The 27,763-nt window shown below is 48.5% G+C and overlaps 8 protein-coding genes across 8 annotated transcripts; 3 read left to right on the top strand and 5 right to left on the bottom strand.

The window, feature by feature from the left end:
* Positions 1 to 124: 124 nt before the first annotated feature.
* Positions 125 to 1,893, top strand: I303_104433 (uncharacterized protein; the record flags this gene model as incomplete). Its single annotated transcript, XM_018407886.1, has 4 exons — positions 125 to 219; positions 338 to 903; positions 1,036 to 1,164; positions 1,274 to 1,893. 4 exons carry the CDS (start codon positions 125 to 127, stop codon positions 1,891 to 1,893), a joined length of 1,410 nt encoding a protein of 469 aa, XP_018263097.1.
* A 728-nt stretch (positions 1,894 to 2,621) lies between these two features.
* I303_104432 (uncharacterized protein) lies at positions 2,622 to 5,208 on the bottom strand (the record flags this gene model as incomplete). Its single annotated transcript, XM_018407887.1, has 2 exons — positions 2,622 to 3,488; positions 3,553 to 5,208. 2 exons carry the CDS (start codon positions 5,206 to 5,208, stop codon positions 2,622 to 2,624), a joined length of 2,523 nt encoding a protein of 840 aa, XP_018263098.1.
* Positions 5,209 to 5,927: 719 nt separating this feature from the next.
* Positions 5,928 to 8,489, bottom strand: I303_104431 (uncharacterized protein; the record flags this gene model as incomplete). Its single annotated transcript, XM_018407888.1, has 5 exons — positions 5,928 to 6,043; positions 6,112 to 6,181; positions 6,239 to 7,813; positions 7,872 to 8,071; positions 8,138 to 8,489. 5 exons carry the CDS (start codon positions 8,487 to 8,489, stop codon positions 5,928 to 5,930), a joined length of 2,313 nt encoding a protein of 770 aa, XP_018263099.1.
* A 1,886-nt stretch (positions 8,490 to 10,375) lies between these two features.
* I303_104430 (uncharacterized protein) lies at positions 10,376 to 14,157 on the top strand (the record flags this gene model as incomplete). Its single annotated transcript, XM_018407889.1, has 4 exons — positions 10,376 to 10,885; positions 10,949 to 11,686; positions 11,749 to 12,384; positions 12,460 to 14,157. 4 exons carry the CDS (start codon positions 10,376 to 10,378, stop codon positions 14,155 to 14,157), a joined length of 3,582 nt encoding a protein of 1,193 aa, XP_018263100.1.
* A 590-nt stretch (positions 14,158 to 14,747) lies between these two features.
* Positions 14,748 to 18,687, bottom strand: I303_104429 (isoleucine-tRNA ligase; the record flags this gene model as incomplete). The annotated part of the gene is made up of 10 exons (XM_018407890.1): positions 14,748 to 15,701; positions 15,759 to 15,928; positions 15,989 to 16,335; positions 16,415 to 16,606; positions 16,672 to 16,838; positions 16,899 to 17,432; positions 17,487 to 17,809; positions 17,892 to 18,312; positions 18,396 to 18,577; positions 18,666 to 18,687. 10 exons carry the CDS (start codon positions 18,685 to 18,687, stop codon positions 14,748 to 14,750), a joined length of 3,312 nt encoding a protein of 1,103 aa, XP_018263101.1.
* Positions 18,688 to 19,518: 831 nt separating this feature from the next.
* I303_104428 (uncharacterized protein) lies at positions 19,519 to 22,268 on the top strand (the record flags this gene model as incomplete). The annotated part of the gene is made up of 5 exons (XM_018407891.1): positions 19,519 to 20,091; positions 20,150 to 20,290; positions 20,376 to 20,549; positions 20,617 to 20,781; positions 20,853 to 22,268. 5 exons carry the CDS (start codon positions 19,519 to 19,521, stop codon positions 22,266 to 22,268), a joined length of 2,469 nt encoding a protein of 822 aa, XP_018263102.1.
* Positions 22,269 to 22,629: 361 nt separating this feature from the next.
* Positions 22,630 to 25,116, bottom strand: I303_104427 (3-isopropylmalate dehydratase, large subunit; the record flags this gene model as incomplete). Its single annotated transcript, XM_018407892.1, has 4 exons — positions 22,630 to 24,491; positions 24,549 to 24,629; positions 24,692 to 24,828; positions 24,905 to 25,116. The coding sequence occupies 4 exons, from the start codon at positions 25,114 to 25,116 to the stop codon at positions 22,630 to 22,632; spliced, it is 2,292 nt and encodes a 763-aa protein (XP_018263103.1).
* Positions 25,117 to 25,605: 489 nt separating this feature from the next.
* On the bottom strand, positions 25,606 to 27,172 carry I303_104426 (uncharacterized protein; the record flags this gene model as incomplete). The annotated part of the gene is made up of 4 exons (XM_065968955.1): positions 25,606 to 25,989; positions 26,062 to 26,204; positions 26,293 to 26,983; positions 27,059 to 27,172. 4 exons carry the CDS (start codon positions 27,170 to 27,172, stop codon positions 25,606 to 25,608), a joined length of 1,332 nt encoding a protein of 443 aa, XP_065825027.1.
* Between the last annotated feature and the right edge of the window lie 591 nt (positions 27,173 to 27,763).

Here is a 27,763-nt window from a genome sequence, read left to right as displayed (position 1 = left end):
ACGAAGCCGCTCTCGACCTTAACCGATCGCAACGAATCCACCTTTTCGCTCCGATTTATCCTCGACTAGGACGCAAAGCTACTTCGACCACACCTACGGAGCAGATTATCTCACGAACTACACGATGCGAGTCTCTCAGCTGTACTTTGCCCTCGCAGCTTCTTTGGCGTCGGTATCTGTCAATGCTCATATTGCACTATGGGACGAAGGGATGTACGGGTGAGTGACATCGACTATCATAACTACTTCACTATTGATCGCTTTATGCTCTACATCTTCTGCGTTCATCATCGATGAGGGTAGTTCCGAATGAGCCAAAGCTGATTTCGCGATTCAGATGGGACCCCAACGATCCCAATCAATCTGAGCCCGTCCTCCCCCTTATGCATCTCCCATTCAACGAATGGTGGTTCCACGGGTACATCAACAAGCCTCCTCAGGACGGCAAATTCATGTCCCTCCCTTCTGGCGGGACCTACAAGGGGCAAGTGGCATGCAACAAAGCCCTGACCACCTACGGGCAGAACGACTATCAGCAGACCGGTATCTACGCTTGCGACGGGGACGGCGCGTCCGGCGGTATTGGCGCTATGCATACCTCAGACCCATGGGCGTCGCCCGATCCTAAAGACGTGAAAGGATGCGGGATCGCCATAGCTTACGAGAGTGATGTCTCGAAAATCCAGCCCGAGGATTTCGCGGTGATCTCGGTGAATTATACTTGTCCATGGTTCAAAGATGTCGATTTCCAGATCCCAGCAGATTTGCCTCCGTGTCCGGAAGGAGGGTGTCATTGTATGTGGGGGTGGATTCATGCTGCCGACGCTGGATCCGAACAGAACTATTTCTTGGGGTATAGATGTAATATCACGGGTGCGACTGGTGTCACTCCTATTCCACCTCGTGAGTGACCTAGACTTTTACGGTTCCAGCTCACCACCTCAGAACCCTGACACATGATCTACAATCCGTAAAATACCTTGGACCCAAATGTGAGGAGTTGACAATATGTATAAACACGTTGTTCTCGCTCAGCCAAGACCGCAAACAAGTGCAACTACCCAACCGATACTTCCAACTGCACTGTCGGCGCTAAACAACCGCATTATTGGTATCAGAACGAGAGGAATAACAACCCTCAGGGAGAATACGATCCGCCTTTCTGTGAGTTGAGTCGATCTCCAAAATTGACCGCGCTTTTCAAGTGTATCGAGTCTGCTTTGTTGTATCTATCGTTCGATGTGCATCAAGGCTGACTCTGAACCCATCGTAGACAATAACGAATACGGATTCATCAATGGTGCCCAAACCGATTTATTCGCTTCTGTCGGCGGAGCCGAGGTTGGGACTGGCACATCATCCAATGCAACCGCTCCTTCCGAGGCTGCGGCCTCTTCTTCGTTGGCTTCGGCCTCGGCTTCGGGCTCAGGCGCTTATGGAGATGCTCAACCAAGTACTTCAGCCGCTACCGCACAATCTATCAATGCTCAGCCTACTTCCTCCACAACATCAAACTCTGAGCCAGAATCAGTATCGGACTCAGATGTCACAACCCAGACTACAGTGACAGTGCAAACTACTATGGTTCGACCGTCTGCAACTGCAAGCGTCACTGCGCCCGTACAGGCTCAAGTAGCTATCGCCACCTCGTCGACAGAAGCTTCACCCACACCCACCGTTGCGACTTCTTCCGCAAGTGCAAGTGCAAATGCAAGCGCGGATTCTACAGGATCTGCGGGAAAGACATGTTCAATCAAGCGCAAGAGGCATTTAGACAGGTTACTAAATTCTCCTGAATTGATGAAGAAGCATATTCTGAGGAACGAGCGCAGGAGAGAAAGATTGAGGAAAAGAAGGATTGCAAGTGGCGTACAGATGGCCAAGGCGAATTAATTGCATGGTCTGGGGTAGACTTGTCCTTCGTTGACGGTCGTGTTTTAGGGTAGATTTTGGCTTTCTGGAAAAGTCCATGTCATCCTGTTCCCCAATACATCGTATAGATGTATAGATATTGTTTGACGTGTACATATTAATGATTTTATCTAGTCGGATATGTCTGATCAACTGATCACTCATCGTCCTTTTTTTACTCACCTAAAGTATCTCATCGGAAAACTATTCGTCGTGCTTCTCACTTAGGTAGGTAAAGTACATAGTGATACAATCAGACCGGTTCTTGATGTTATCATGCACTGTACTGTACTGTACTGTACTGTCTCTACTGCACGATGGCCCGAACAAGGCATGTGCACAGTACACGGTGATAGAAAATGTGACAAATCAGGTGGGGATGCTTCGGCTCTCGATGCCTTTGTTTAGGTCTGGCTGTTTCCCTCCTTTCGGCTGAATTCAGGACGGACATGTGACTTGATGCATGCGCTTCACTCTTCCCAGATTTACAAAAGTATCTATTCTACTGACGAAATGTACATCATGCGATGGTTTCGATCTCTTGCTGGGTATATCGGGTGCTTAAGTGATTGAACGCTGGATTCCGAGTCGGCCACTCTGACTATGCCGAAAAATTGTTACAACAAGCTTACTACATATACTTCTCTTTCTCGTGTTTCACTTTTTCTCCATTCCTTCTCCATCTCACTACATAGTCGGTGTCGATGACTCTATGAAGTCTTTCTCTTTTTATTTCTTCTTTTCTTGTCTCCATTCTCTTTCTCATTCCCTTCGCCATCCGCACTCTCGGTGCTTCTCACTTCACTCTTCCTCTTTGCTCCTGGTCCACCTTTCGCTTCCACTATATAAGTCTTCAACATCGCGTCTTTCTTTTGTATCTCTTCATCCCTGACTCTCTTGATGAACCGCAAAGCACCTTCAATCTCACCTTCGTCGACTCTGCCAAAGGAAAGATGACTCATCATGTTGGTTGTCGAGTCTTCATTTAGCGGATCCGGTAACCTCGACCCGTTGTTTTCTAAGATCAATCCCAAATTTCTGGCCCATGGCTGATTATTGATCCCAAGTGTCATTCGCGATCCTTGTATCCTACCTAAGAGTAGAAGTAAGGCTACCCCTCTTCGCGTGGTCGGACATGACCAAAGTGCAGTTCGGATCGCACTCAAAAAGGGATTGTAAAACTGTGGGTCACCTATATGAGCGAATACCCACAGGATGTCGGGAGGTCTGAAGTATTCGCACGGGTCTTGAGTGGGAAGCGAAGGGACCAGAATCCGATTCTTTTCGTTTGCGTGTATCTCAATACTGCTCAGTGGATCGTAATCTCTCATGATGACTCGAACGACCCGGTAGAAAATCGACTCCATCGCAGGACATGAGGGCAAACTTTGCATGTTGGGTGGGGTGCAGTCCACCGAGACCGCTAGATTGATGAGCAGTCTCTCCATCGAGTCGAATGAATGTGTCGATTGCGGATCACCGAGTGGAAGTGATCCCTGAATATATCTGCCGCATAGTTTTGCCAAGGAGCTGCAGATAAAGGGATACGAAGTTTGAGGTACGAGCTTGTCAGCGACCTTTGTTAACGAGGGGGAAGTCAGCTCATATCTGAACCCGGAGTAAAATCGATGTCAGGCTTACCACGTTAGTCCATTGTAGGCTCCCGTAGCACCAATCCCTCTGCACTTCTAGGTTCCGAATCTGCTGCTGAAGGGAATCGATGATATCTTTGGTTTGAATCAGTCGGCGCAATATAATTGGCTCTTCTGCCTCTTTCTGTTGCGTGGCACCGGATGCTGTTGCGGACTGTTCCGGATGGCCAGAGAGAGGTTCTGGTTGGGGCGACGGATTTGAGATGGTTGGCATGATAGGCGGTGGTATGCGCAGAGGCGCTAGTCCGATGGGGCGGCTAGTTCGTGCTTCGCTGAGCAGCATATTCAACGTCACCGGACCTGCATTAACGGCGAAAGGATGGACCGTTGGATGCGTGCTGCCGTAGGAGCCATTTGCAGCAGGTGCCACATAGCCGTTACCGTTGACGGAAGGCGCCGAGGAGGGACCAGCGACTGCTGTGTCGTTGTTTGGCGACAGGTTCTGCATGATTCGCAATTGGCCGTGTACAGGCTGATTGAGGATACTACATTGCAACGAGTTCTCGTGGGTCGCAGTTTTGTATGTCAAGGGTGATTCGGTCATTATTTCTGTGGCGATCTCGTCGATACTTTTCAAGGGACTTTGCGAGAGTGATTGCGGGTATTGGTCGTACGCAGGAGGCAGTGTTTGCCCATTTGTAAGGCCGTGATGGGCACGATCTGCAGTGATCTGAGCTGACCAGAGTCGTCTTTTCGCTTCTTTCGTGTTCATTGTCCCCTGACTTGCTGGGCCAATATGTTGAGTGACCCCATCGGCTGTGGCTTCGTTTCCATCGATGTTTGAAGCTGACGAGCTTTCGATGTTCTCGCTGTTCACAAGACAGTCCCCACTTGACAGATGATCGGTTCGCTCTCCAACCTGGTTGTCGTCTGCGGGAGTTTCTTTCTTTTCCTTAACGGATGGAGCTGACGTGAGACATTTCTCCTCTAATTTTCTCGACAGCTTTCTCTCCTTCATCAGAACCTTCTCACCTTGTCCTTTAAGTCTATCGTCATCATCATCCTCCCAGGGCCATTCGAGATTCGTTTTCTCCCCTTTGACCACTACGTCGAGCGAGTCTCTGTGCTCACGTAGGTTGAGACCTTTACCAGCAATGCCAGCTTTGAGGGAAGAGGCGAATGTCGAATCGGGTGTAGAAGTGAGTGAGGCTCGTGTCTTCTTCTTCTTTATGGCTTTCTCGATCACTTCCGGTGTATTACAAGGTGGACCTTTGGGTAAAGGGTGCATAAGCTGAGGTTGTTGTTGCTTGAGAGCTCCGTTGCTTCGCTTCTGTGATCCACTTCGCCCGGTCGCATTCGGTGAATCTTGGTTTTCGTTTCCAGAGGGATTAGTCAATGGGGATGATTCCTGTTGCTCTGTATTTGCGATCACACTGAGGTCCAGACTAGGAGGAAGGTGGGGGAGTGCATTTTGACTTTGGACAGTATTGCCCATAGTCGAAGAAGGGATACCTGGAGTATCGATCTGATCTTTACTGGGGTGTGAGTCTAGGTCGCCGTCGCTGGAAAGATTCAGATAGAGGGATGAAAGTGAATTCGTATCGATTTCGTTGAGAACAGCAGGAGCTGTAAGGCTTGGATGTTGAGCAAGAAGGGGATCGGAAGGCAGAGTTGAAGGACGAAGTTGAGCTGGCAAATCCGCCATTTTGCCCTGCATCCTGTTGATCTCTCGTCATCAGCAAGCACGACGAGTGTTCGTCTCCGCCACTTACCCTCTTATTCGCTTACCACAGCTCAGCCCAGCTCAGCCCAGGAATCAAGTCAGAGCGAGTTGAGGGGGTATACTGGCTTCTGCTATAACACGGTGAAAGACGGAAGGTGGTGATGAAAGAAGGAAGGTGCCCTGCGCAAAAACATAGAGGAAGAAGATAGAGAGAGATGTATGTATCACAAGTTGAAACATATCTTTCGTCTTTGCAACAGTCCTGATTGAAGTGTACCAGAATCAAATGACGATCAGTTGACTCAACCATCATTCCTCCCCTCCAAACATGTCATTTACCATCAAATTCAAACCTTATTGCGCACGGACCCATCATACAACCTTCACCAAAGACCTCATCCTCATCATTCGCCACATTCAAACATTCAAACATTCAAAGGTTACAACACAGTAATTAGAAGGATGATACGAGTAGGGAAAGGAACTGCATATTTCATTTGATTTACAATATCTGTACATGGCGAATCTAGATAACAGAAATCAAAAAGTACAAATCGAAAACGAAAACGAAAACGAAACAAATAACCCCAAAGCATATCAACATTTCTGTTTTCTTCTTTCCTTTTTTTCTTCGTGACTTCTCGCACACTTTTTGGCAATTTGGTTTTGAGGCAAATATGTGCCCTAGATGCGTCCTATCCTTATCCAGACGTCACTCGAGACTTCATCTTTTCTATCCTTGCTTTATGATCTTCCCCCGCATCCAACTTGAACATCATCTCTGCGTCTTTGACCGGCAACTCTAAACGACCAGTACCTATATACAGAAATCGGTCATCAGCTCTAGTGAAACCTCCTTTCTCTCCTCGAGATGGTCTGACTCACCTTCGTTACAGGTCGCTTTGGACCTCATTTGATCACACAGATCATCGATCATTAGATGATCCACCACATGCTACAGCGATAGAGAGTCAGCACGGTGATCGACATATTAAGGGAGTTTGCGACTCACGTTATGTTGCATACCAAATCGCAACCATAGATCAGATGGCTTGACGACATTACCTTGAGGATCGACCACATGCACGATCTCACTTGCAGTTTTAGGTGGTCCAAACGTACTGATACATCCGTTTGCCGAGGGTGAGAGGGATGACGTCGAGGTCCGCAGACAAGCTTCGATAGGCGCTCCGCTGGCCGATACACTAGTTGAGGAGGATCCGCCCACACTTTGAGGCGAAGAGTAGTTGGATGATTTACCGTCGTTGTTGGATGTGGTGGATTGGGGCGATTGTCCGGCAGGAGACTGGTTGTCGGAGTTGAATTGTAAGGGCGAAGGAGACATGTTGAGGTAATTGGTCGGACTGAATGGATTGCTCATACCATTAACATTGCCTGACTGTTGACCGGTACCAGCCAAGTTGAATAGTTGTGATGGCGAGGTACCACCGAAGATCTGTTGTAACTGAGCATTGAAAGCATCGTCTTGATCCACTCCTGCGTTATTGAGGTCCGCATCCAAATTACCTGCACCCGTCAATGAGGCCAAGAAATCATTGACGGAATTATCGGTAATGTCGTTCCAGTTGTTCATTGAGTCAGTAACAGCCGAAACTTCGTTTGATGGATCACGGAAGGCGAATTTGTTGAAGTCAAACTGGTTGTTCCCGAATTGCGCGGCTTGTGCGGGCTGTGTTTGCGGTTGCACTTGCTGCTGCTGCTGCTGCTGCTGTTGTACAGGCTGGGTCTGCTGGATAAAGGAGGTCTGTTGAGGTTGCTGCGAGAAAGATTGCGTTTGAGACGGTTCGCCGAAGTTAGCGAAAGACATGAAGTCTGGCTGAGAGTTGAGCATGGTGAATGGAGTAGGATTAATGTTATTGACGTTGAAGTTGCCATTGATGCCTATCGGCTGCTGGTTGTTGTTGGTATTGTTGTTCTGTGCTTGGTTACTGAGCAGAGCCTCCACACCCTGAGGATACAATGAAGCCCACAAAGCGTTGATGTCCGATTGATTCGTGGGCGATGGTGTGGCGATCGATGAGCTAGATTGGGTACCAAATGATTGCATTTGCTCACTCGAAGTCGAGCTTCGGGACTGTACAGGATTGGCATTGGGTCGATTCGCATTGTTCGCGATGATGTTGTTGTTATTGTTGTTACCGAATAGGAACGCGTTGAAGGCGTTCGATTGCATCAAGTCAGGCTGTTGGCTTTGGCTGTTATCTGTGGTGTTGCCAGTACTGCTGTTCATCGATACCAACGATTCAGGCGAATCGACCATACGGTTATTGTGATTTCGCGAAGAGGCGGGAGCGTCGTTGATACTCGTCAGACTGTCATCGACTGAGCTCAGAGGTGGAGTGGGTGGTTTAGCCGTTTGAGGTCGTGGTATGTTGGACGGTGAAGTACCGTTACTGTCACCAGAGCCATTGTTACCATTGCCACTGACCGGCATTGAGAATGTGAAAGCTGATTGCTTGAGCGAAATATTCTCTTCTTGCAATCTCTTCAAGATACCTCGAAGGTTTTCGTTCTCGACAGAGGCCCCGTAAGATTTGGCTTCAAGCTGAGCGACTTGCTCCTCGAGCTATAAGACAGAAAACATAAGTTATGCTGAGATACACAGCATATACGCTCTCACTCACAATCTTGACTTTTGCTTCTCGTCGTTCTCGGAACGCCTTTTGAGCTGCTCGGTTTTGTTCCTTCCTCCTCGCGGCCTTATTGGGCTCTTTCTTCCCATCTTCTCCCGCGTTCGACTTGCGGCCACCCTTCTTCTTTGTTTCCGATTTGTTGTTGTGTACCTTCTTGTCCTCATGGCCGGTCACTTCATCGGAGTCAGACTCTGATGACGATCATAAGATGAGCAAAATTACACCTTAAAGGTGAGGTGTGAAGCGTAAAGGCTCACCGTCGTCCTCTTCCTCGTCGACAGAAGCTTTTCTGTGATTCTGGCCCACTTTCCTCTTATTTACTCCAGTGCCGCTTGCTCGTCTGTTCTTCTTCGACGACTGCGGCTCTTCGTCCGAGTCGTCAGAGGCACTCAGAGCTTCTTCCTGTTGTTCGGGAGACACTGAGGCTTCTTCGGCCGATGGTGGAGTATCCTCAGGGGTATCTCGACCTGGTACAGGCATGCTGTTGAAGAACGCCGAAGGTGGGAAGGATGTCGGGTTAGCGGGAGTGGTTTTGGTAGTATCATCGGAGGTGAAGGTGTTGAGGTAGTTGAGGAAGGCAGATGTGTTAGGGGAAAGTACGCTATCCATTGTGAATATGTTGTTCTTGACAAAGGATCACTCAGGATATTGTTTATGACGACTTGTCGAAATCAGTCTAGGTGTTGACTAACGCACAGACAATCTTATCGATGCGCAATTGCAGAAGGGGGTCGATCGCAGAGATGAGAGGAACAATTCCTCTAGACCCTCGCCATGTGAATAGACGTTCACGTCAAAGAATTTACCGATTAGTTGGTTGTGTCCAGCTTGAGTATTTGGTGCTATGCTTCTTTCGCAGTCCGACCGCTTCCCGGTATACCGTGTCAGGATCGCCAAGGTGTTGAGGTAGACTGATGTGGTCGAATGGGCCGTATGAGAACTGGATTCGCAGATGAGAGGGAATGAACGTGTGAGGAGATTATACGATTATGTGTCTGTTCGACCAATATTCTCGTAAGTGAGCGATAATGGTGGCGAAGTCTGTGGTCTGGCGAAGGAGCGATTGTCCGTAGGATGTATCAGAGCTGTGATGATGAGAGATATGCGAACGCTCTACTTTGACCCAGAGATGCGGTCCTCAAGTTTCACAAGTATCTGCCAGCGAGTAATAGAAGGAATGGAAATCGAACAAAATGGTATGAGTACTCGAGTAGTTACAACTTGTTATCACCGCGTGCAAATGACCGCACTGCCAAAAAAGGTTAAAACCACCAGCTTACTCAGCTGAATAACAAATACAATCACAAATATAAATGATGGCACCACTTAAGTTCAACCCGGATGCAATCTCAGATCTCCCGGTCATGCCACAAGCAGAAACGTGGAAGGGCAATCGATGGAAAGGGAAGGAGAAAATCATCTCGTGCCTGGACTAAGACAAATACAGTATCAGTCTCATCGAATTACTCAGATGGGTGTGGGCACTGTTTTCATCTGCCTGATATTGAATTGCTGTGAATGTGAGATCACACTCTCCCTTTTTGTCGCTTCATCGCATCGTCACCAAAGCACTCACACTCCGCTACCGAACCTAGACCTCGGATTCATAACACCCCATACATAGCACAATCGAGTGATACGAATAAAGATAAAACAAAGAGAAAATCAAATCAAATCACGTTCACGTCACAACCAAACCAATTCGGCCGGAGTTAAGATCCGATTGCCTTGGATTTTATCAATTATCAATAGCCAGAAAGGGGGGGTTCACCATCATCCTATATCCTGTCCCATTTACCGTTACTCGTATCACGTTTACCTTTCAGATTACCCCACCTGGAGATAAGTCCTCTTCTGGGCCATACGCTTGGATCGAATAATTCCGATTACCTGCGACAATCACCAAACATTCCTTAAAGATCAACCCAGTAAATACTTTTTGATCTTATCGATCGACCGACAAGCGTGTGACGTGTTCCTTCCATCGCGTATCGTTAATCCTTCGCAGTGTCAAGAATATCAACAGAGTATCCACCCGTGTCTTGTCCCGCATTGTTCGGCAAAACTCGATAAGGCAGATCAATAAATCTCGATAACAATCAATTTCCCTTTACCAGCTAATCGATCAGGTTCTTGTTCTTGGCAACGTGTACGTGTCCGAACTGAAGATAGATCTGGTCACCTTTTTTAATCTTAGATTATCGATAAGGACCGGAAAGTTTAACGTGTCTGTTTCAGCTAGATATAGATCAAAACATTGGAAGAGATCAACGCGTAAATTTAGTTTAGACCCGACGCGAATATCGACGCATTGAGACATAGCCATCCATCAGGAGTTGGTGAGTAGAAACGATCAAACAGCATGTCTTCCTGCCTGTCTTCCCCTTGCCTTTAACAGGCAAGGAAATGGAAGTGGAGGCAGTTCACCCCGAAGAGGACAGATGATTGATGGCATTTGTTGAATTCCCCAGGTCGATGTTGGGTCTTCGTTAGCTATGAGCACACCCAACACGTCTTCCCTTCCTTTACCCAATCATAATATAGGGCGAGTGTCACCCGTTGATCCCAGTCACGCTCAATCTTCGCCCTCCTTCGGTCCTAACAGCTTTACTGGTCAGCCTCAACTCGGTGCTCCTGGTCCTTCCAACTACCCTCGCCCTCCTCCGCCACATATCAATTCTGCTCATACCAATGGCATACGTCCTCAATCTGTAGCAGGACCTTCGCGGCCGCCGCCTCACCAGCAACTCTCGAACCAATTCCAACAGCAGTATGCTGCATTGAGTGGTCTACCAGGCCAACAGTCAAACGGCTCGCCATCGTTCAACAATGCAGATCCCTCGATACATGCGCGTCTGCTGCTTGCTGCCCAGCAACAAGCTCAAGCTTCAGCTGCTGCGAATGGCACGAACGGTGGAAACTTCCAAAGGCCACCTTCCGGGGGGCCTGACCTAGCGGCCATGGCAAGTGGCATGCCTGGTAACAGGGAAGCGATCATGAAACAGGTCAGTTCGTTCTCAGCATCTGGGCAGAACGGTTTACATACTGATCTCTTTGCGATCTATCAGCTTCAGGCTCTACAGACGTCTCAAGCTCAAAGAGCACGGCATGCTCTAGCTCAACCACAAGCCCAGACAAGCAATCAAGCTCCGACAGGCACTGGTACGACTGCTCAAGCTTCTGCCCCTTCCCCCGCTCACATCTCAGCTCCTTCCCCCTCCGGACCATCGACCCAACAACCCCAATTCAGTCAGCCACATTCCGCTCAGGGTGTGCAACCACTGCATGATGGCACAGACCAACAATTTCAGCAGAATTCGCAATCAAACTTGAGCAATAGCACCGGTAACGGACCTCCAGCAGGACAAATCCCAAACCAGCAGAAGGAGTTCTTATTAGCGCAAGGAGAAAAAATGAGAGCAGCTCAGCAGTTGCAGATACAACGGCAACAACAGCAGCAGCAGCAGCAAGGCACGTCCCAGAATGGGCAGGCTAATCAACAATTCCAGGCGACTCAAGCGGCACAGCTGGGTCAACTGCCCATGCCTCCGAATCAAGCTCAAGCTCCTCCTGCGATAGGCCGTCCGCCCAATCAACCTCAGAACGTACGCCCGCAGATGAACGCTGCCGCCTCGCGTCAAAGCTTCCTTCAGTCCCTCGCTACCTTTTACAAATCCTTTAACCAACCTTTACCCCAAGCAATCTTCAATGGGGAAAGAGATGGCCAATTCAAAGTGGGCGGAGTATGGGTGGACGTAGTAGAGCTTATGATGGCTACGATGCGAATCAACGGTGGTATTTTGACCGTAAGTGCCACTTTCGCCTCCGCTGGAATAGTTTGAAGCTGTACTAATACAACAATATCTAGCTTATGACCCAGGGGCCAGATCACCCCTTCTGGCGAAGTATGATACAGGGCAAAAATATTCCTAATCCTCTGCCCGAGCCCATGCTCATGCCCAAACCTATGAATGCCGATCCCAATGCCCCTCAGCAACCTACAACAGATCCAATGCAATATATCGTGAATGCGTACATGGCTTGGCTACAACCTTTCGAGCAGCAAGTACAACGGCAACGCAGTCAAGTCACTCAACGGCAAGCAATGATTGGCCGCCCACCGAATCATCCGTCTGGTATGCCTCAAACTCTCGTCAACGGTATGCAGCAGTACGCTATACCGTCACCGGCCGGCTCTAACGCCTCAATGATACCACCTTCGCCTGCAAATGGCGTGTCATTTATGCCTGCTGTCTCCTCACCTGTGGCTCATACAGTGGGTGAGCCCAAACCCTCGGGACGGGGACGGGGCCGTGGGCGTGGACGAGGAAGGGGACGAGGAAGAGGCGGAGCTGCAGCCGATGCTCGTGGCGTTCCGCCGCCGATTCAGACGGGAAGCAATACCCATGGACAAAATGCATTGGCCTCGGGGATAATATCTACGCCTGAATCTGGTCACAAACGGAAAAGGGAAAAGAAGGACAAGGGTTCTCGTTCAGCCGAGGTGAGTATCAGCCCTGTATTGTCGATTCAGATGCACGCTAAATTGAAATAAAATTGACATTTCGTTTCGTATCAGAATTCTATGCCGACCACACCTTCTAGCGCTCAGAAGCCGTTACCTGCGACTGCTGAGCCCATCGAGAGACCCCCTACAACCAAACGAGCACGGTATAAGGTTGAATACCGGCCTATACATAAAATTCAACATGATCTAGGAGGCTGGGATCGGAATATGGTCGCTGCCACATTCGCTAAGAATTCACTGAATCAAGGTACACGATCGATACATGACCTAGCCATCGTTGACATGGAAGGAGTCCTCATGAGTCTGCGATCGAGGATGCCTCATGAGCTGGGCTATGCCTTAAGTGTATTGTCGATGTTGTCTATGGCTCACCCTGAGGAGAATGTCAAGGGTCTACCGCTGTTTCACCTCAGCGAGATATATCAAGAGATATTAGACCTGATCACCGAAGTGGCATTCGGTGAAGAAGGGTACGACCATTGGGAAACACTGCACCAGGAGCGAGAGTCAACGCAGTCTCATGGCAACACAACCAGCGGGACGTCCAAGGCGGGAAGGAGAACCGATCTCAACTCGATGACTTTCTTAGAACTGGAACAACTAGGACGCGATTTTGACTTCACATTTGACGAGGAGGAATCTTTGGACGATAGAAGGCAATATCGAGACTCGACAGGCGGACAAACAGATATCATTCTCGCGTGCCTTAATTTATTGCGGAACTTTTCAATGACCGCCGAGAATTTCGAAGTGATGACCCGCACGCCGCAATTATTCGAATTATTAGCAGCCATCACCGATGGAAGGTTATGTCGTTTACCTGGCCAAAAGCATCATTGCTACCCTTCCGACACCACTCGGCCGAACGAACCATTTTCCATATTGGAATTGGCCAGAGTGAGAAGAGACACAATCAGTATCCTCACGAATCTCGGAAGTCATATCAACCTGAAATCAGTGTCCACCTCGTCGACAAGATCTATTTTCAGGCTGCTGTCTACTTTCTTGAATTGCGGTTTCGAGTCCCTGGCAATCAAAGAACCTGTCTTCGGCCCGTCGACACTTGTATCACTCAACGAAGTCAAACCGCCCGTCAACCATTCATTAAATCGAGCCTTAGAAGCCTTCTGCAAGTTGTCGGCAAGCGATGATAATCGAGAGATCATCGGCAAAGAATTGTCTCAACCCGAGTTGATCCGTCTTTTCGAATCTCTAATCAAGTTATTCCCAATCAGCAAGAGGCAGCTTGAAGCGTTACACACCATTGAAGATTACTTGGGTCAATACGAATGTTTGGCACTTTCACTCTACTCTTTAGTATTCGCTTCGTCCGTCTCGACACGAAGTAAAATCCGGAATATCCCTGGGGTATTAGATATCCTACTTCGCTTACTAGTGGATTTAGCGCTGGCTCCAAAACACAAAGGCAGCAGCAATGGTCATGTCGACTTCAAGACGAATCCATTTGGTATCCTTTGCAGAAGATTGTGCGAGACCTTAGGGATACTCAACGGTGATATCCAGCCTAACGGAATGGTCGAAAACCAATTTAGTTTTAGCTCGTACTCTGCCTCCGACACCAATTCGAACGGAGGATACAAGTTCAATTCGAAGAAGGTCGCGCAAGGTTATCTGTCGAGTTTCACGGATGAGATCCTGGATTGCCTGATGGGTGTACGGGGTATAGATTTGCCTGCGTTCAACGAGCTGGAAGGGATGTTATGGGGTGGATCTAGCGGGCTGGACTAATCCAGTAGATCAGACAGATCCTGTTTATACTGTATATACTGTATATACTGTATATACTGTATATACTGTATATGGCAAGAAGTGAACACAATGGCATGAGGTGGAATGATGAAAATACATTTGATTAACCTCTTATAGCCCAAGTTATATAGCATAGCATAGAGGTCATCCAGCAATACAGTAAACTCAGGTCAGGTCAGATTTCAGGTATCAAGTATCAGAACCCAAGAGTCGAGGTCTTGCTTTGTACAAGTAATTGATGTACTATGCGAGTATTCAGGGCAACAAAACAAGTCAGCAGGGTCTCGACCAGGTTGCCGGTTGTCACGTTTGTGAAGGTGCAGCCAGCATACGATCAAACCCACCTCAAAATGCAGTAATTTACGCTCGCATGCAATACCGCAGTAAAATGCCGTGGTTGTATCAGGACCCAAATCCAAATCCAAACCCAAAGACAAAGCAATGCATTTACTCGTGTCATTCTAGTTTCTGGACTTGCATAATCTTATCTGTAATCTGTAAAGGATCTACTGCACGATATATACCACATGAAACTGAACCATCCATTACTGGCTAGACATCTACTAAACCTATTGGACCAAAGACAAACTCAAGATATATCGATCACTCTCATTAACCTCATCCAGATCTTTCGTCCTCTTCTCCGTAGCCAATATCTCTTGTTCTCCCGACTTTTGACTCAGCTCAATAGGAGACGTTCCAAGGATCTTGAGCAAGTACTCCGAATTCTGATTTATAGCTGCTGTCAGAGCACTATCGCCCGTCGACTCGATTTCGTAGTATAACGAGATCTTATCGGAGGGTTTCAAACCGGCTTCTTTCCTCAGTTTATTGACTCTTGAAGTCAATGTTCGCAACAGGGCCATAGATTCTAACTCTGGATGTTTCTGGATGTCAAGAACGATAATCACATCATTATCACTTGCCGATTCAAATTTATCCCCTTCGCCATCGGACGTGTCTGTCACTGTCAAATCAGCGAATCTGGTGACTACCAGATCACCTTCGATCAAGTCGACTCCGTTGAGCGTGATTTTCTTTTCGCTCATGTATGATTTACAATCCTCAGTCGACATGTTGGGTAGAGCACTCTTGACTTTTGCCAGATCTTTTCGAAGTTTTTTACCCAAGGTAGGCCAATCCGCCGTCGCTCGATACTTGATACCCACTTTACTCTCGTCAGAGGTGTAGATGATGTTGACGACGTTGAGTTCCGCGGAAATGTAAGATTCTAAGGATTTGACGTCGTCGAGGTATTCCTGATCGTGGTGGAAGATGATGAGGTCTTTCAAGGGGGTCTTGATGGGCAGAGTCTTTCGATCTCGGATCAGTCGGCCGAGGTCAATGACAGCTCTCATACGTTGGACCTGTCTTTCGATGATGGGGTCAAAGTACTCTTGTCGAACAGTGGGGAAAGGTAAGAAGTGGATAGACCGCACATCTTGCTTAGGATCTTTCGGCGCGGGTGAAGTGGGTCGAAGAGCTTGGTATACTGTTTCACTGGTGAATGGGGTAAAGGAGGACTACCATGACTCAGACCGTCAGCTGTCTATTACGGACAAACAGCCGAAGCTACTCACCATTGTCAAACACAAAGTGTACAATGCTTCGTAAAGGGTGTTGAGAGCCGCTTTGGTATCTTCCACACCGCCGGATCCCTTCAATCTCACTCGGTTGAATCGGATGTACCAATTCGTCAAATCAGCGATGAAATCGAGCAATCGGGGAATGACAGTGTAGAGTCGATAGGCTAGTGGAAAAAGTTGTGAGCTTCTGCAACTTTTCAGGATCCCCATAGAAGTCAACTCACCGCCCATCTCAGTGTCGACATGTTGGATGAGGGTTTGACAAGTCGCCAAGATCCATCTGTCCATGACGTTTGACGATTTCGGAGCATCATGATCGTATACAAATTTGTCACCAGTGGTTCGCTCGAAAAGCTCGGCTTGACCAAGGTAGAAATTGAGCGAGTTGATCCATTTTAGAATAACATTCGCTAAGATTTCTCGAACACCTTCTTCTCTGAATCGCAAGTTGTCGGCTCGCACAACAGGCGAATTGACGAGGAACAATCGCACACAATCGGCCCCGTATTTGTTGACCACTTCCATAGGATCAGGGTAGTTCTTGAGCTTCTTAGACATTTTCTTTCCGTCACTATCAACGCATGAGGATTAGTTGCCAGACCCGAAAGTTTGCGCAGCAATCTTGGTAGATAAGGCTGATGAAGACTCACGCTGCAAGCACAAGACCAGTAACGATCAAGTTCTTCCACGGAGCAGTGTCGTAGAGATGTGTACCCAATACCAGTAGCGTGTAGAACCAACCACGCGTTTGGTCAATACCCTCAGAGACGAAATCGGCGGGATAAGACTTCTCGAATCGCTCTTTGTTCTCGAAGGGGAAGTGCGATTGGGCGTAAGGCATGCTGCAGGACGAGTTCAGTCCGGGTCAGTTCGGGTCATCATGAACGAGTGAACGATGTCCACTCACGATCCGGATTCGAACCAACAGTCGAAGACCTCTTCAATTCTTTTGAGATCACCTTTACCTTGTTTCGAGGGGATCGTGATGTTATCGATGCTTTCTCGGTGCAAGTCCTTGATGTTCGACACACCAGAAAGTTGTTCCAATTCGGCGATGGATCCGACGGCAACGATCTGCACGGGGTCAGAGTCAGCTATACTCCCATTTCACTCAGTCGAGATGCGCCGACGTACCTCCTCGTAATCTTCAGAGACCCAAAGAGGGATAGGAGTACCCCAGTACCTGTTTCTTGAGATGTTCCAATCTCTAGCATTCCTGATCCATCCTCCGAATCGACCTTCTCCCACATTGGCTGGAACCCATCTGGTCTTTTCGTTGTTTGCGACCAGCTTATCGGAGATGTTGGCTACTCTGACGAACCAAGATGGGATAGCTCGGTAGATGAGGGGTGTACCGGATCTCCAACAGAATGGGTAAGAGTGCATGATATCGGATCGGGCAATGAGTCGGCCCTTTTTAGCGAGATCCTTGATGATGGTTGGATCGGCTTCTTTGACATGTCGTCCTTGATACTCTGGCACTTCTGATGTGAATTTTCCAGACTCATCGATGGGACAAGGCGGGATCTCATCGTCTCTGACGACGTTGTGCGCGACAGCTATTCTGTGATCATCCTCTCCGAAGGCCGGAGCTTGATGTACGATACCAGTACCGGATGAATCCGTAACGTATGTGTCGGAGAGTACTCTGAATGCTCGGTCCTCGTACTACATTCGCTCACTCAGCTAGGTCACAGTTGTACAAAGGGATGAATCACTTACTTGTTCTGTGAAGTGGTCGAACATGGGAATATATCTCCAACCGACCATATCTTTACCTGTGAATTGACCGACTTTCTTGAATTTCGGCTTTTCATCCTTCTTGTCCTTTGGCTTTTTGGCTCCTGGAGCTAATTCTTTGTACACCGTACCGAGCAATGATTCGAGTAAGATGAAGTTTTGATCACGCTCGAAGTCGTAGATCTTGATATACGTGAAATCGGGGTGGACACAAAGGCCCAAGTTCGAAGGAAGGGTGTAAGGGGTGGTGGTCCATGCGAGAAGAGAAGTGGAAGGGTCATCAACAAGAGGAAAAGAAACAGTGACTACATGTACGTAACGTGAAGGCATCAGCTGTGCTCGGCCACAACACCGATGGAAGGTATGAGTGGAATAAGGTGATCTTACCGGCAGGATCCGAAGTCATTCGATAGTCTTCTCCAGCCTCGAAATTACTCAGAGGGGTCGTGCACCCAGTCGAGTAAGGCATGACTCTCAATCCTCGGTAGACTTGACCCTTCTGCCATAATTGACCAAACACCCACCAGACACTCTCCATGAAAGTAGGATCAAGTGTCTTGTATCCTGTATCGAAGTCGATCCATCTACCCATTCTCTCTACTGTCGATTTCCATTCTCCAGAATACCTCATAACGATCTCTCTACATGCTGCATTGTACTTATCGATCCCCATAGCCATGACATCGTCTTTCCCCTTAATATTGAGCGTTTTGTCAATCTCGTGCTCGACTGGTAAACCGTGAGTATCCCATCCGAATCTCCTCTCTACGTGATGTCCTGTCGAATGAGCATGTCGTGTGACGATATCCTGAATGTCAAAGCGTCGTTAAAATTACACTCTTCGCCAGAAGCGAGAGCGGAAAGGAATAGTGCTATGGTATCGATGCTCACCTTGATAGTACCAGCGAGCAAGTGACCATAATGGGGTTTACCAGTTGCGAAAGGTGGACCATCGTAGAAGCTGTACTCTGGTTTACCCTCGGACAGCTTTTGAGAGGTTTTGAAAGCGTCGATGTCTGCCCAATATTGCATGACATCTTGTTCAGTGGTAGGGATATGGAGGGGTTTGGAGGCTGAAGAGGGCAGGAACGGGTCAAAGTCAGCTTTGCCGAGCTGGCCAGCAAGGGAACAGGTGTAAACAGAGTGGAATCTTTCACGTACTATCGTAAGGTTTGAAGGTCATCTTGCTTAGTTTCCTCTTTCGCGCTGGATGGGATTGGTCAAGAATGGGCTATGATAGACCTTTCTATGGATGACTTTGCTCTGCCTTGAAGTTGGACCTGTTCTTGCCGCCTGGTTGTGTTTTGACGCTATGACTCAGCTGAGTCGAATCACCCATCAAAAGTCGAGTCGAAGGATGGATCCCTATAAATCTGCCTACGGCGACCTCACGCGAACGTCGATTGTTTGCGGGCAGGTCTCTTTTTAAAGAGCGATTGTAGGGGCAGTTCGACAGCGAAGCTAAGAACGATCTGGTCGAGACTATGCTTAACGATTTCTGTCTATCTATCTGAGCATTTTGTCCGCCTTGATACGCCAACTTTTTTATCTAATCCGTTGGTCCTATCCTATCCTATTCTCGTCAACTTCAAGCAAGAGATGTGACAAGTGGACATGTCCGCCTTATCTCGCACCATATATAAGCGGCATTTTTCGGCGATACCGGCAGTCAAAGCTACGGTGGCAATCCGCTGGAGATATCATTCGATTGCACCTCCACTCGAATGGACCGTTTCAACGATTTCAAAAGACTAGTATCATCGTTCTCAACTATAAATGTACCATAACGCTTGTATCGTAATCGCCAGCTCCGATCATCGTCCCTTTACTTCCGCAATCCGCAAGAAGGCCAGCGTGGAACTTTGTGCAATCAAACAAAGGGCGGCCCTTGGACCCGTGAACCAGGGTTTCTCGTTTCTCTGCTTTTCATCAGTCAGCTACCCGGTCACCGATCGGATTTCCTACAAGCTCAGTCGGACTGCGGTCAATCAGATAGTCCAAACAACCAAGAAAAATGTCCCGAACAGCTAGTGCAGGACCTTCACGACACTCCAGTCCAGCTCCTCATACATCCACCTCATCCTGCTTTACCCCGCTCCCGCGATCGCTGCTGTCAGGTACCGGAATACGTTTCTCACCCTCCCCGCCTCCAGACGCAGGTCCAAGTAAACCACCTCGGAGTCCGTCTTTCGAGCCTGGCGAAATCAAAGAAAGTGCATTGGGGCGAGACATATTCATAGATGAAATCCCTCAACAATCACGACCACCATCACCTAATTCGCCTGATACCTCTTCGAACAATCATTTTCAACCACCTGGATTGTTCACGACGAGCTTAATGCCTTCAGTCCGGCAAACCGACGACGGCCCATCAATCGAACTCAAGAAGCCCCCAAGTCCGAAGCTGGAACACAAAGGCAAGGAAAAGGATACACAAGAAGTGGGATCTGCTTTGTTATTGCCCTCCCATGTCTTGGTCGATTCGGTGACACCCTCCAAAGGCGAAGAAGAGAAATTGGCCATAAATGAGGAAGGGGGCGAAGATCTCATGGAGGGCGTATTCTTTGTCGATGATGATATAAGCAAGGTGAGTCCGCTGTTTGGTGTGGATCGTCCTTAAGCTGATCTCTATCTCGATGGCGTAGGGATCAAAACGGTATTTTGACCCAGAAGAAGACGAAACCAAAGAAGTGGAAGCCACCTTTCTAGCCACCGCGGACCAGAGCAAGATATGTCAGAATTGTAAGCGGCCGGGCCACAGGAGCAAAGATTGCAAACACATCATTGTGAGTATCTCTTACTGCTCTAAACGCATTGGTCTTTCGCTTTGGATCCGTAAATGCAGAGCTGACAGGAGCTGATACACTTTAGTGCACGACGTGTGGGGCAGAGGATTCGCACGAGAGACGAGACTGTCCTGTGGGACTGGTATGTTTCGGTTGCGGATCAAGGGGTCATCGGAAGCAGGATTGTCCGGATCCCGTATCTAGGATGTCAAGGAGGACAGGCTGCGATAGATGTGGAAGTCGGGATCATATGGAGAATGTGGGTCGACCCGAACGTCTGATCATCATGCGATGTACCCTATTGACATACCACCGGGACCCATCAGACATGTCACACCATCTGGAGGGTCTATGCCTATCTATCTCATGACGTCAGGGCAGAAATAATCAAAGACAAATACGCTGCTGATGGTTGGGAAAGAGAAGCCATCGGCGGTAGAGCGTCCGAAGAATGGTGTTATAATTGTGCTAGAGAAGGTCATTTGGGCGATGTAAGCTGTGTTGCGTCCGCCCGGACTGTACGTCCCATTCTTGGGTCATGCTGACTGGTGGCTGCATATAGGACTGCTCTAAACGCCGAGGTTCGCTCGCGAAGCTGACTGTACCTTCGGCATTCTCGCACGAGATGGCATCTCGCGGACCTTTCTTCACTTCTTCCTCACGCCGAAATGCAGACTTGCCACCACCTATACATTCGCGTTTCGATCTTGACGACGAGCAAGACGACTACGATTCTCTGCCATTCATTTCTGGGGGGTACAAGAATTTCGGCGGATCCAACGCGGGCAAGAAGACACGCCAGAAAGAAAAAGCCAGACAAATGGGTATGGCCCAGAATGATAGCTCAGACGGAGATCCTTCATGGTTCGACAGTGCTAGTACCCCTGGATCCCGAGGACGTGGTCGCGGTCTGAACATTCGCGGGAGGGGCAGAAGGGGAAATACATACTCATACTCTACACCTGATAATAGGAATGGCAATGGTAATATCAACGGGAGAAGACCATGGGATTCAGAATATCGTGAACCTTTCCGAGATCGTGATCGTGATCGTGGGCGGGAGAATGGATTCGATCGATCAAGCGCTCCAGGTCCAGGTCCAGGTCATTCATATAGACATCCTAGAAGTGCCCATCGAGACAGATCAAGATCGCCGCCCTCGAGACCGAGGGACAAAGCTAGAGCTATAGAGAGAAGTAGGAATAGAGATAGAGATAGAGTCGGAGAAGGAGGTGGAGGTGGGAAGATGCCTTTCTCCCATGGACACTTGATGGATCCCTCGATACCTTCTTCGGCACCTCCTAAAGTCTCTTTTGGTAAATTATCAGATCCTGGGTCCAGGTCGTCTGAAGGAGATAGACCAGGCAATTCGAATGGTGCGAAATCTTTGATCAACCGTGTCTTGGGCGGTCCAGGATCAGGAGGAAAGAGTGATGATGGAAGTAGGAACTCTACCCCGAGTCGGTCAGGTGCGAAAGAAACTGTAAACACATCGGTAGGCGGAAGAAAGATTCCGATTGTTGAAATACCCTCACCCAAAGCAGCACCTACACCGTCGAGTCGCTCGACTAAGGGGAAGCGAAAGGCCAAAAATGCCGACGATGCCGATGGTCAGGGGGAGAGAGACTGGGAGAACGAATGGCGCAAAGAGGGGAACGGAGGGGGTAAAGTCCAGCATTGGGGGAAAGAGATAGACGATGAGATGAAGCAGTTGAATGGGGGCTTGAAAATCAAGGGCAAAGCGAGAAGTGGAGAGTTGAATTCTGCCTTAGGTGCTGGTGGTGGCGGTGGTGGTGGTGGTGGAAGTGGAAGTGCGGGAAAGGCAAAGAAAAGTAAGAAAGCGAAGAATAAGAATAAAACTACACCACAAGGATCTTCAGCTGGACAAGAACAAGGTCAAGGTCAAGGTCAAGGCCAAGGCCAAGGGTCAAGTAAAGCTGGAAATAGTGGTCAGAGGTATCATGGTGGATATGATTAATTGTCATAGTGATGCTTGGTCTGCGTGAGCATATGAGCAAAGCATCTAAGTACTACGGGTATCCCTTTTCTGTTGTATGTTAAATGATGTACATACTTACATACACCCGTACCATGCATGTTCATTCCACATGAGTCGAGAAGCAGAGATTACAAATCTCGTTCAATTCGGCTCAATTCATTGCGCTGATCTCATGGCATAAACTGGGATGGCATGCGATGCGGGTTCCAACTCATTAATGACAATCCAAGCAATGCATGGCCTTTTATTACTGTATATACAACAAGATATCCGTTCTCTTCCCCTAACTCTACAATCGAGCTCCAAGCACAGAGCGTTAACAGCGTCTCCGTCGGTGCCCTTACCAATCGGTCTTCTTGACAGCTTGTCTCGTAGGCACAGCTATGATCTTTTGACCCTTTTTGGCATATCCGACACCGTCCAACCATGGCCAGACAGTCGATCGTTTCTCCTCGAAGTTCTCGATCTTCTCCCTGTGTTCGAGAGTGAGTCCGATATCGTCCAAACCATTGATGAGGCAGTGTCTTCGGAAAGCATCCACAGTGAATGAGATAGGCGGTTTACCGTTGGGTCGGATCACTTGTTGGTTCTCGAGATCAACGGCGATCTCAAGTCCGGCAGAAGCATCTTCGTAGAGGGCTTCGAGGTCCGCTTGAGGGAGCTCAAGAGGTAACATTCCATTTTTGAAACAGTTGGTCTTGAAGATATCACCGAACGAAGGAGCCATGATACACCTTATACCGAAATCGTTCAAGGCCCAGGGTGCGTGTTCTCGGGAAGATCCACAACCGAAGTTAGGTCCGGTACATACGAGTAAGGAAGAGTTGCTCCATGGTTCTTTGTTGAGTACGAAGTCCGGGAGTGGTTCGTTCGTTCGGACATCGTATCGGATCGTCCAGAAAAGGGCAGTACCAAGACCGGTCCGAAGCAGGGTCTTTAAGAATTGTTTGGGGATGATCTTATCAGTATCGATGTTGGCCTCCCACATGGGCGCGGCGATACCTTTGACGACGTTGAATTTAGGTAGACCGGCAGAGGCAGCAGCAGCTTGCTTGACGGGTGTCTGACCTTCCGCTGTCTGCTCGGTAGGTTCAGCTGGTCTGGCGGGGGCTTCGACAGGGGTGAGGTAATCGGAGTAATCGGTGATCTTGAGACCGCCATCTTCCCCAATGTGGTTGCCCATGAACTTCCTGACATCGGTGAATCGTCCGGTGAGGGCAGCAGCGGCTACCATGGCTGGTGACATGAGATGAGTTCGTCCACCGGCACCTTGACGTCCTTCGAAGTTTCTGTTTGAGGTGGAGGCACATCGTTCTCCGGGTTTAAGTTGATCAGGGTTCATACCGAGACACATGGAGCAACCAGCTTCTCTCCAGTCAAATCCAGCCTTCTTGAAAATGACATCAAGACCCTCAGCTTCGGCTTGCTGCTTGACTAAACCTGATCCAGGGACAATCATAGCGTATACACCTTCAGCGACCTTGGTAGGCCCACCATTCTTCTCGGCAGCAAGGATCACCCGAGCAGCAGATCGCATATCCTCGATTCTACCGTTTGTGCAAGAACCAAAGAAAGCTTTGTCGATCTTGACTTCTTCCATTGGCGTGCCAGCGGTGAGACCCATGTATTCAAGAGATCTAATCACGTTCTTTCGTTGAGCTTCTGGGAAGTCTTCAGGGGAAGGAACGACACCTTTGATAGGGACCACGTCTTGCGGAGAAGTACCCCAAGTAAGGGTCGGGATGATGTCTTCAGCTCGGATCTCGACTTCGATATCGTATTTAGCTCCCGGATCGGACTTGAGTGATCTCCAGTAAGCCTCGGCTTTGTCCCATTCTTCTCCATCTCTTGGACTCAATGGTCTGCCTTTAAGGTATTTGAAGGTGATTTCATCAGGCGCAATCATACCTGCTCTTGCTCCTCCTTCGATAGACATGTTACAGATGGACATTCTAGATTCCATTGATAAACCTCGAATGGCTGAACCGGCGAATTCGATAACACAACCCGTTCCACCGGCAGTACCGATCACACCGATGATGTGAAGGACTACATCCTTCGAAGTGACACCTTCAGCAAGGTCGCCTTCGACCGTCACTCGCATGTTCTTGGATTTAGCTTGGGGAAGGGTTTGGGTGGCAAGGATGTGTTCGACTTCAGAGGTACCGATACCGAATGCAAGGGCACCAAAAGCACCGTGGGCTGTTCGCGATCTGATTAGCAACGATGGCATGAAATACCTCCTTTCTAAAGACTCACTGGATGTGTGCGAGTCACCACAGCATACTGTGGTACCGGGAAGAGTGAAACCTTGCTCTGGACCGATAATGTGCACGATACCTGTGTCGGACATGATCAGCTTTGTTCATTCGAGGCCGAACGTCAAGCGGATCAATACTCACCTTGTCGCTTGTCGGACATTCCGAAGTAAGTAAGACCGAACTCCTTGACATTATCCTCCAGAGCCGACACTTGCGCTCGAGAATCAGCTTCTACAATAAAAGAACCGACATCCTTGAAATTTTTCCTCGAGGCAGTTCTGCGGACCAAAATTCCAGTCAGTACACGTCTTCCTACTCATCTTCGAATGAGGTGCGAACAAGGAGGGAGCTTACGGGATGTTGTGGTCAACGGTGACAAGAGTACAATCCGGTCGTCTGACTTTTCGTCCGGCATTTCTCAATCCTTCGAAAGCTTGGGGAGATGTGACTTCGTGCACCAAGTGTCGATCAATGTAAAGGAGAGTGTCACCTTCTCCCGATCGGACGACGTGATCGTCGAAGACTTTGTCGTAGAGTGTTCGGGGAGCGGAAGTGGGCACTGGCATTTTGAACGCTTTTCGGGTAGCTGTGGTGGCGAGTCAGCTGCGAACTAGAGCACGCCCGGCGCACAGGTATTCTGTGAGTAAGGACACCCGACTTACATTATAAAGATGCAGTAGAATGGACTGGGGCTCTTGCTACGTTAATAGAGCTCTTGATATCGGATGAATACTATTGAATGAAGCAGATGGGGTTTCTTGAGGTATGATGAATGGGATACAAATAGAAAATACAGACAGCGAGTGGGAACGAGCATCGGCCGAAAATATCGACAAATAGCATTGCAAGAATTACTACTCGAGTCCGCACCACAGCAGAACTCCACGTGGGCTTACTCGGGTGACCCGGCCGATGACTTGTATTGGAGTCTCCACGGACTCGATCGAGCTGGATCTGCATTTGTGCGCGCCGTGCTCCATGTCGCGATGCATAGTGGTCACTCGGCTACGATATAATGCATGGGTATATACGACTGAAGGTATACTTCCGGAAGTCTATAGTTTCGCCCTCAAATCTGCGACTGGAGTCGTTTGTTGATGCACCCATTCTGTTAAAGCAGCTATCAGACCATCAATCATCTTTTCATCCATACCAGCCCTCAGGCAGATCCTGACTCGCTCTGCCCCCGGAGGTACAGTAGGCGGTACCACAGGTCTGACGATGAAGCCTTTCTCAAGCAGGAATGCCGAGAGTGCATGTGGTGTTGGTGTGAGTAGTCCAAGGATGGGTGATCCTGGCTTTGCGGGCAGATCTGTGGCCTGCGGGAAAGGAAGTATCGGATCCGGGGGCAGATGAAGAATGTTTGGCGGTGTACGGGATAAGAGTTGATCAAGGCGGTTATGGATGTATTCAGCCAGAGACATCAAGCTTTGTCGCCGCTGAGGTGTCATCCTGTCTTAGCGATGACCCCGTTAAATACATGTTGATAATCTGAAATCAAAGCGGCTCACTTGGTCTCCTTCTTCATTCTGCAATATGTCCCATACGCATTCCAGAGCTATGATAGTGGAGTGTGGAAGAGCCGTCGAGAAGATCAGGGGTCTAGCGAAGTTGATCAGGAATGATCGGACAGTAGGCGAACAGAGCAGGACGGCTGGTATGAGCCCGAAACGCATTAGCTGGTTCGACTCGAGTGGCCTCAACCCGTTATTTCGTGAAATGGTGGCAATGCGTCAACTCACCACCAGAGCATCCGACGGCTTTACCAAACGTCATCAATCTGACATCTACCCTGCCTTTACCTCTTCTTCGTTGATCTCCTGCATCAAAACCCCCTTCTTCCCCTAGCGCATAAGTTATGCCTCTCCCTTGTTGCCCGTACACCCCAGTCGAGTGAGCTTCATCAAGGACCACGCATAATCTCCTTCTAGGTATATAATTTTCCAAGATATCTAATAACGTTGGTAAAGGCGAAAAATCACCGTCCATCGAATAAAGCGATTCGAGCGCTACAAAGACAGTCGATGTATCTTTCGAGGTACTCGCAGTATTCTGCATCCTTTTCAATACCTTTTCCAGATGTGCAGGATCATTATGGTTGAACGGGAGTCTCCTTTCGATGGGTATTCGAGAAGCACGTACGCCGGAATGTACGCTCGCATGGACAAGTTCGTCGTAGATAACCCAATCATTTGGCTGAGGGACGGTAGCAAAGAAAGAGACGTTTGCATCCCACCCAGAATTGAATAAGAGGGCTGCAGGCGAATTGAAGAATCGTTCGAAGCGTTTCTCAAGAGATGAATGCGAAGGTGTGCATCCGCTTAAGAGCCTTGAACCTGTCGAACCGAATATTGAAGGTGTGCTTTCTAACTTGCTAAGGTAGGCTTTTCGGAGCGAAGCGGAAGATGTCAACGACAAGTAATCATTCGAAGACTGTTCCCAGCCACAGATCAGCCACCTTTTACCCCTGCTCCTCAGCTGTGAGATGGGAGAACGATGAAAACGTACGAAATCTGCCAGACCCGACTCGGGGGTAGTGTCATATTCCTTCAACGACCTGAATCGCTTCTTCTCCCTGCGCCCGTCGAGCAGCGAGTCTAACCTGCGATCCAGCTCCGTCATGAGACATTCGCAGCTATGACTGGAAGGTGTATATATACTGGTTCGGTTTGTTATGCTCGGTACATTTGGGCTCCCGATCAAGTTTTATTCATCACCACGAGGTTGTATGTTGGACCGTAAATTCTTGATTCGATTCAAGGATATCGACCGGCCGGCCATGCCCCAACCGAGACTTCCGGACGGTTCAAAACGTGTATCCCACGAGGTTTGGACAGCACCCAAATCATTAGTCAAGTCTGCTGATCTCGATCGAATGCCGAATCCTAATGAGATCTGTTTCTCAATTACGATTTCTGTAAGGTCCAATCAAATGGCTTCCGCCTTTACCTATCATGCGGTACTCGTTTAATCGTTAGTACCAAAAACACCCCAAGCCAGGCACAGGAACACTCAGACAAACTGATCTGATTCGTCCAAATGATTCCAGCCAATGAAAGCATGTATCGATATCTATCAAGCGACTCTATTTTCGGCAATTGCATTTTACAGCTTCGAATTATCATAATAACCCACTCTACAACCATCTCATCATTGGTTAGATTTGATTCACCTATTCACCTGAAAGAAAGAATAATTATCCGGATCAGTTGT

Source organism: Kwoniella dejecticola, chromosome 5, assembly GCF_000512565.2.
Source record: "Kwoniella dejecticola CBS 10117 chromosome 5, complete sequence".
NCBI classification, from domain to species: domain Eukaryota; kingdom Fungi; phylum Basidiomycota; class Tremellomycetes; order Tremellales; family Cryptococcaceae; genus Kwoniella; species Kwoniella dejecticola.
This window is presented reverse-complemented; position numbering and strand designations above follow the sequence as displayed.